The sequence below is a fragment of the Terrapene carolina genome, unplaced genomic scaffold (genome assembly GCF_002925995.2).
Source record: "Terrapene carolina triunguis isolate 2854851 unplaced genomic scaffold, T_m_triunguis-2.0 Scaffold68, whole genome shotgun sequence".
NCBI classification, from domain to species: domain Eukaryota; kingdom Metazoa; phylum Chordata; order Testudines; family Emydidae; genus Terrapene; species Terrapene triunguis.
Window position 1 is genome coordinate 59,542,252 of NW_020664419.1, and position 8,760 is coordinate 59,551,011.

At 37.5% G+C, this 8,760-nt stretch overlaps 1 protein-coding gene across 1 annotated transcript in view; it reads left to right on the top strand.

The window, feature by feature from the left end:
* CCT2 (chaperonin containing TCP1 subunit 2) overlaps window positions 1–6,102 on the top strand; it is a 39,069-nt gene extending 32,967 nt beyond the window's left edge. The window contains exons 12-16 of the mRNA XM_026648943.1: window positions 635–763; window positions 869–972; window positions 2,450–2,549; window positions 4,057–4,198; window positions 5,853–6,102. Of these exons, the coding sequence (XP_026504728.1) occupies window positions 635–763; window positions 869–972; window positions 2,450–2,549; window positions 4,057–4,198; window positions 5,853–5,883 (506 nt within the window). The 3' untranslated portion in view covers window positions 5,884–6,102. The remainder of the gene's footprint in view (window positions 1–634; window positions 764–868; window positions 973–2,449; window positions 2,550–4,056; window positions 4,199–5,852) is intronic.
* The last annotated feature ends 2,658 nt before the right edge of the window (window positions 6,103–8,760 follow it).

Below are 8,760 nucleotides of genomic sequence, written 5' to 3' on the forward strand. Positions count from 1 at the left end.
GATCCCTGCCACACCAGTTCTCCTGTTAACCACCAAATAAAAACAAGTTTAAGACATTTTTCTACTCCTCTAAACAACTGTTCTACACCTAGAGTCATACATGCAGCCACATTTATTGGTTATATATTCATATGTTCTGATGATTATTATAAGCTTGGTGTGACTTTCATAAGTTATCCAAGTATCAGAGGGGTAGCCGTGTTTGTTGCTTTTTACAGATTCAGACTGAGGGTCCTGTGGCACCTTTACGACTAACAGAAGTATTGGAGCATAAGCTTTCGTGGGTGAATGCCCACTTCATTAGACGCAAGACTTGCGTCTGATGAAGTGGGCATTCACCCACGAAAGCTTATGCTCCAATACTTCTGTTAGTCTTAAAGGTGCCACAGGACCCTCTGTTGCTTTTTACAGATTCAGACTAACACGGCTACCCCTCTGACATTTGTACTTTGACATACCCACTGCTGCATTTTTTCTAATAATTTAAACCTGTCCATGGTGATGTCAGTAAAACTAGCATAAATGCTTTTGAGACTTTTTGTTTTTCATTCTGTCAAAGCTATTCTGTCAAAATTTTGTTGATGTTCTCTTGGCTATGTTCCTAGCTCTTTGTTTTTGCTGTTTTTGACCTTAGGTGAAGCTTGCACCATAGTGCTGCGTGGAGCAACACAGCAAATTATAGATGAAGCCGAAAGGTCTTTGCATGATGCTCTGTGTGTCCTTGCCCAAACTGTGAAAGATACTAGAACTGTCTATGGTGGAGGTGAATATTCAAGTTATCTTTTACGTTTTCTTTTCAACACAATGTATGAGTTCTTGTTGTCAGTCAAGGGAGGTTGTAAGGTACTTACATTCTTTTAATATACAGGTTGCTCAGAGATGCTGATGGCTAATGCTGTCACAGAGGTTGCCAACAGAACACCAGGCAAAGAATCTGTTGCAATGGAGTCTTTTGCGAAGGCCTTGAGAATGGTAAGTTAATGTTCTTCTTCAAATAGTGTCTCTATGGGTGCTCCACTGTAGGTGCACTTGCGTCCCTGCGCTGCCGATTGGAGAACTTTGGTAGCAGTGTCTGTTTGGCCAGCACATGCACTGTCCCCCACCCTGGTGCATTCCTCCTCCCCTCCTCCTGTCCCCCTCCCATGCTCGGTTTGGAGCCCAGGCTCTGGGACTTGAGCCTGGAAGTCTACACAGCAATGAAACAGCCCTGCAGCCCAAGCCCCATGAGCTGGAATTGGCTGGCATGGGCCAGCTATGAGTTTTTCTTTAGCTGTGTAGATACACCCTAAGGCTAAAGGCAGAAGAGAGCAATAGAACAGGCAGCACACCTTGGTTCCAGCAGATTTAGGTGGCTGATTCAGGGAGATTACAGTAGTGTTTTAATAGAAAAAAATCTCTAGTACTGTCTGAACTTCCCTACATAAAATCTTAGAAAATATTTGTTTCAGCTTGTGAAAAATGAGACACCACCATGGAAAAGTGAATACAATACACATTAACGGCTAACCTCGCTTATATTGGAACACAGAGTTGGGAAAGCCTGACTTGCAGTAGCAACATTTTAAACTAGGGAAAACATCTTTTTCAGAAAGTAATGTTTAATTTAGAGAATGTTATTAATGTTTAATTTAGAGAATACTATCTCTTTAATGACCATACACAGTTTGCTGTAGCATCACTTAGACTGACATGTGTTGAGTAGAAGACTCTTTTGTTGATAAATGCTCATCAGCAAGTTTACATTCTTAAAATGGAACAAGTGCCACAAAACCATTTTGAAATGATTAATGAGAAAATGTACTCTTGTGTTCATGTGTTAAATTGAAGGAAAAACCAACTAAAATATTGTAGCTAGCATTCCCTCTAGTACTGCTTACAAAGGTCTCAAGCCTGAGGGAATAGCATTCTCATAATAAATATTTTGGTCTATTTTTTCCAATTTCTTTCTTACTGAAATATGTACCTTTAATATAAATTAATAGGGTTTTTTTAAAGAGCTGCTTAGTATCTGTTTCAGAGTTAAGGTTGCAGTTTTAGACCTTTTTTAAGCTATATTTTCAACCAGTCTAAACACCTCCTTTTGGCCTGCAAATTTGCATGTGTATTCTCAGTGTAGAGAATTATTTTACACCGATCACAGGAAATCACTGCAAACCATTTTGATTGCAGATAAATATTTTGTTTCAAATGGTCATATAGTGTAACTTTGCATATCTATAAATTAATGAAAAACATTTGTTGACAACCTCAACTGGTGAATTTCTGCTTGTATATGTTTTTTTGTGACTATGCCTTTCTCTTTCACAGATGTTTTTGTAACTGAAGAGTAAATAAGCAACCTTAAGTTTGTATAGACTTGTTGCAGTAGGGTTATTTTGCTTTTGCTTTTTATTTGCTTGAGAATTTAAAACATCCTCTGATCTGTTGTCATGCATATTTATTCTTTTAGATCCCAACCATTATAGCTGATAATGCTGGCTATGACAGTGCAGATCTGGTGTCTCAGCTCAGAGCTGCTCACAGTGAAGGGAAAACAACTTATGGACTTGGTGAGAAATTTGATAACATGTGAATTGGATTGAATTTTTTTGTCCTTTTTGATGGTTTGGAATATATGCCTTTGCATTGTTGTGACTTAGTGGGCGTAAACTTGACTTTGTGATAAAGTCAAGGCAAGAGTTTATTGCATCACAAACAAAATAAATAGGATTTAAAGTAGAATCTTAACACAGTAGCATGAAAAGTAGTCACACCTATTTATATCAATAGATGTCCAATTGAATGGACGTGAATCATGGTTTCATATGATGAATGAAAGTACTAGCTTTTTCCTGTACTGTCTTAACATGTAATTGTCCTGGTCCTCTGTGATAATTATACTAGGAGACAAGTTCATGGTTTGTTCATGACCATTTGGAATACAGATGGCTGTATGGCTATAAGGTATTCTTTTATCTTTCTGGTTAAAGTATAAGCATCACATCAGTGAGTGTTAATGCTGTGATTCAATCAAGATTGATTAGCAGCATTAAGAAGTGACAGTAAATAGATGCAGAATTTGAAACAAAGTGATAAATGACATAAGGTTGAAAAGCTCCACTTTGACATGGTTGTAATAGCAAGGATGGTTATAGTAAAGAACTTACTACTTTCAGTTCAAATATAGAAGACTACACTTATTCTATAATATGTAAATGGTATCTTCAAGTTCTTAGTTAATAGTGCAAAAAAGATAGTAAATATATCCTGAAAATTAAACATATTAATATCCTCATGCATGTATTTGCATATCAAATACATACACATGCATAGAAAGAAAACATGGTGTTCATGATGATGTGATGTAAATTTTATTGGCTTGAGTTTGGGATAATTGGTTCAATGTGGATGCCCACTTTGAAATGGGGGCAAATCAAAGCGCACTGTGGAACTTTTCGTGTGAAGGGTCCCATAGACCGTTAATATGTGGCAGTGTAGTGTGAGGTAGGCTTACACCCTAGCTTGTCACAAACTAACCAAATACACAAGCCCTCAATAACAGCTTGCATGTACTTACTATATCATGACTTTAAGACCACCATATTGCAGCTCTGTAGGGCATTTCATAATGGAAGCTTCATACCGTTGGAAAGGGGATATTCACAGCTTCCCAAGGGAACCTAGCACTCTCTTCTAGCCCAGGAACATCCCAAGATGGTGAATTTTGCCGTTGACATTTCTGTATATAGGAAATCTATTTTAGGTCACTTGTGGAGATATTTTACATCCTCTCCCTTTTAGCCCTGCATAGTTGGACTCATAGTCATTAAAGCATCCGGCTTTACAGGTGGAAGGATAAAGGTAATAAGAATTGACCCTTTTCTTTAAAATACATAATTTCTAAAATCATTTTTCTGTAGAATATATGACATATGGATAATACATGGTTGAGATGTAATCTTTTTATCCGCACTTGATTTAGATAGCTTTGTGAATAATGCAGGTTATTAACAAGATTTTCCTTTATTTAAAAAAAAAAACAAAAACCCTTCTGGCAAAGTATCTTTCTTTTTAAAGATATGAAGGATGGTGTCATTGGAGACATGGCAACCCTGGGAATAACTGAAAGCTTCCAAGTCAAGAGACAAGTTCTGCTGAGTGCAGCTGAAGCAGCAGAAATGATTATTCGTGTGGATGACATTATTAAAGCAGCACCAAGGTATCCTAAACTCTGAATCGAAGTTTAGTGTTCTAGTTATACCATTAGAGAGAACCCTTCATTTCAAGCTAAATATTTTCATTTTTTTTTTTTCTTGGTAACAAAGCTATTTTTGGTTCTACTCTAACATTTTAGTATTCCCACAAATAGTTTGCAATAGCAGAAACAATTGACTCTCCAAAGTCATTGTGATGTTTAAATTAGAGTCTGTTCAAGCATCATCTAGTTAATGAAAATCCATAGTTGTGACACAGCGTTTGATCAGAGCATGTAGAACTAAACTCTGAGTTCATTGGAGAAATCTGTTATTTGTGGAGAAAAATGGGGAAAGCAGTTTTTGATTCTCTCCATTGTTAAGAAATCCTAAAAGCTAAAATTGTAGCTGGATGCCCATAATGTATCTGAAATTGAATCTGCTACTGCTTGTTGCTGTCTGTTTACTATTATTTTGTCTACTTCGGTTGCTGATTGGTAGATGAACTTTACTCCTAGCACACCAATCTTAATGTGTAACCCACATTTCTTCATGTCATTGCCCGCATGGATTCCACTCTTGGGCACATGCAAACCAAGAGTGGAATCCATGTGGATGATACATCTCTAAGAACTACAGTTACTGTGAAGTAAGTAACACTATTCTTTGGATGATTCAGATGCTGTAACTTAGAGCATGTTGACATCTGTGTACCTGAAAATATTCTACAATTTTGTACGCCACCTTGAAGAGTCACTTCATATAGTTCATGGCAAAAGATAGTTCTTTCCCCAGTTAAATCAAGTCCTGCACTGGAGGAATTTATTGGAAATAAAATGACTGCTAATGAAGAATCCCTCATTGTTCCTTACTAGTAAAATTCATCCCTGTGGCAACAGCCTTGCAAAACTAATTTGGTGTTACCTAAAAGGTTTTGGTGACACAAAGGGCTTATGTAAGCCCTCACCACATTGGTGAATTTCAGCCTTAATTTTAACTTTGTAAAAACAGACGTTAGAAAATGTTAGTGGATTGTCATGGGAAAAGTTAATAGTGGGGTGCCACAAGTCTCTGCTAGAACTGTTGTGTGTGAATGATGTGGAAAAGGGAATGAACAGGGAGGTGACAAAATTTGCAGGTAACACAATTTGCAATTGTTAACCAAATCCGTAGAGGATTCTGAGAAACTTCAGAAGGAAATAACCGAAGTTAGGTGAATGGGCAACATGAATATTGTTGATAAATATGAATAATGCATATTGGAGGGGAAAATTTGAACTTCTTATGCACATGACTGAATTTTAAATTAACCATCAGCTGGGAAAGATTTAAAAAGTTGAATTTGTGTATTTACATAACAAATATCCAGTTACATTAGTAAAATTACTATTTAAAGTTTTAGAAGGGGTATAAAATCTAATGCTTTGGGTCTCAACTGAGTTTCTAACTATTGAGAGAAGACTCTTACTGGACAGATTATCCCTACCAGCTTATCATTAGGTTGCTTGCACCTTCTCAGGAAGCATGTGGTGCTGGGTACTGTCAGAGACAAGATACTGGATTTGAGGGAAATAATTGGCATTGAATTTACAGTAGTGTGGAAAACTTAAGTTACTTTAAAAAATGTCTGCTGGACTTCAAGGGGAAGATACCATTCTAAATCATGTGATTTTCTTTCAGGAAACGTGTACCAGACAATCGCCCATGTTAACTGTTCAACCCATAAGGATGTGTGGACCAGATCTCGCCAAGTACTTAAAAAAACAAACAAAAAAAACCTCCTGAGAGGTTATGGAACAGAAACTTAAAGTAAAAGAGTGTATTCATTACTGGCATGTCATTGTTACATTTTTCTGCAGATTTAACTTATTTTGTTTTTGTGCTTTAAAAAAGGCATTTTACATCCAAATAAAACATGGGTTGTATGAAACATCTATATTCCTTCTGTTCCTTCCCTAGTTCCCTCAATAGATTCCTGAAATAAAGTTTCAAATTCATATCTAAGGGTATGTCTATACTTACGCGCTGGATCGGCGGCAGGCAATCGAACTTCTGGGTTCGATTTATCGCGTCTTGTCTGGACGCGATAAATCGAATCCAGAAGTGCTCGCCGTCAACTCTGGTAATCCTGCTCGGTGAGAGGAGTACGCGGAGTCGACAGGGGAGCCTGCCCTGCCGCATCTGGACCGCGGTAAGTTCGAACTAAGGTACGTCGACTTCAGCTACGTTATTCACGTAGCTGAAGTTGCGTATCTTAGTTCGAATTGGGGGGTTAGTGTAGACCAGGCCTGAGGGTTTTCTTCTTGGTAAAGAATGAGTAAGTTGATCTTGATATATAGAGGGAATTGCAGTGGACTTTCTCAGCATCCGGAGCAGAGAAATATTTAATATTGTGGCCAAGGAAATGGATACAAATGACCTCTCACAGTGGAAGTTACATTACTACTTTAGCTTGAAAATGATATTTTTGTGCCCCTTAACTCTTACAGCCTGCACAGCATGTATTATTTCCAGCCATGGGTTTTGCTTTATAACGGATACTGGATATACACTGCATTTTTTGGCAATTAAAGACGACTGGGTTTAACTTGGATGTTGAAAAAAATCTATTGCTGTTAAGCTTTTTTTTTAATCATTCTGTTAGAACCGAAATTTACAATATGCCATGGCAGGAAATGCAATGACAAGTTGCAGAAAGATTTCTCCTCCTATTGGGATGTTCTTGGATAAAATCCATATTTTTATTCTGAAAGATTTTAATTTAGTAGAGTTGCTGCTTTTTTCATAATTGTGCATAGTAATATAATTATTTAATTATATAATTATTATAATTAGGGATGACTGAACATTGGGGGAAGAGATCACACAAGTCTGTAATCCTGTAAGAGATCACACAAGTCTGTAATTTATCTTTTAAATTATTTGTATGTAGCCAATCAAGTGAATGGATAAAGTTATTAAGACAGCTTCATGTGACAAAAGCAGACTGACGTTAATCGGTTGAAAGGTGGGACTGTCTGAATAACTTTTTCGTATTCTTTCTCCTAAGATACATTAGCTGTTCTTGCAGTTAGTAATGCAGTTAACAGCCCCCTGAACGCCACAGACATAAGAGGTATGTCTTTTATTTTGAGCGGTAAAGCCCTCCATACTTGGCTGTATTTTGCCATGTTCCCCCACTCCCAAATTTAAATAACTCAAGTAATGCTACTCTTATCTGATCCCCTCATTGGCCTTGTCTAGACTAGGATTTAAAGATGTGATGGCAGCACATTTAAAACGATTCCAGTGGAGACAAAACATGCTGCCTTTAACACATACTAAAGAGTTCAGTATGTGTTAGACAGTGTGTTTTCTTTACACTAGAATGTTAGAACATTATTACCTTTAGATATGTGCTGTTGCATACATTGAAATCCTATTCTAAGTGAGGGCACTAGCACACTTGCATATTTTAACAAAATTCCTAGCACACAACATTTCTCCCACTTCTCATTCCATTTCCTTCTGTGATTGGATAATAAATGTGAAGCATGCCCCCATGTAAAGCAGGGCTTGTCTAAATTTCCTTTGCTATGTCTTTTTCAATTGATAAGCAATGTTTCTGCTTGCGCACAAAGACCTTGCTTTAATTATAGGCTCACTCTCTTATATATCCTGTTTGGTAGGTGACAATTTGATCTAGCAGAAGTGAACTACTTGCAAGGTCTGACACTGCTTGAATTAAAATGATGGTTAAGAATACATGTATGGTTAATCGTGGCTGGCCCTAGTATTGGTGTATGTAACTTAGGTCATTCTGCATTTATCTAAACATTCACTACATATAATGTATTCAGACTAAAACTTCATCTTAGTTTAAATATTGGCACTGTTGGAAGTAGTGGTGGGAAGGGGTTTTTAGCTCTTGGCATTTGGGAGAATCTGAAGTTAACTGAGTTGCAAATGCAATGTTGTGTATATGTAAACAGTGCTTACACAAAAGAAATCTTATTGTTCTCCTTCAAGTGATTGTGTGCATACATACTACACTGTAGATGGGTGTATTTGTGACAGTGCACTAAGTCAGAGACTTTTGCCAGCAGTACCACTAGGTGGTGCATGTGACCCTGCTCTCTACTCTCTGGCCAGGGCATAAAAGGGACATATTTGCTGCTTCTGTCAGTTCCTTCTAATTGCCTGTGGAGACAATGGGAGCTCCATGTAGCATTTGCGTCTGTTAGCCAGCATTCCATAGCTTTAGTATATATAGGTATAGTTAGTATTTAGTAGTTCAGATAGTTATTAAAGTTTAGCAGTTTCCTGGAGGAATTTATTATGGAAAAAGTCCTAGGGTTTTAAACAATGTGCCACATGCTGGGCTGTTTTCTCTGTCACAGATAGGCACAAGAAAAGTTTGATCCATCTTGGTGAGAGAGGGATGCTCTATTTGTACCTCCTTCCCCACCAGGACTAAAAAACAGACAGTTATCTTAAGATTCACTTTATGAAAGAGGCAATGTGACTTGCACCTGAGCTGGTCCCCAATTGTGACACAGGGAACTCTAAATCTAGCATGCTTCGTCTTCTGTGTCAGCTTCAAAATGTT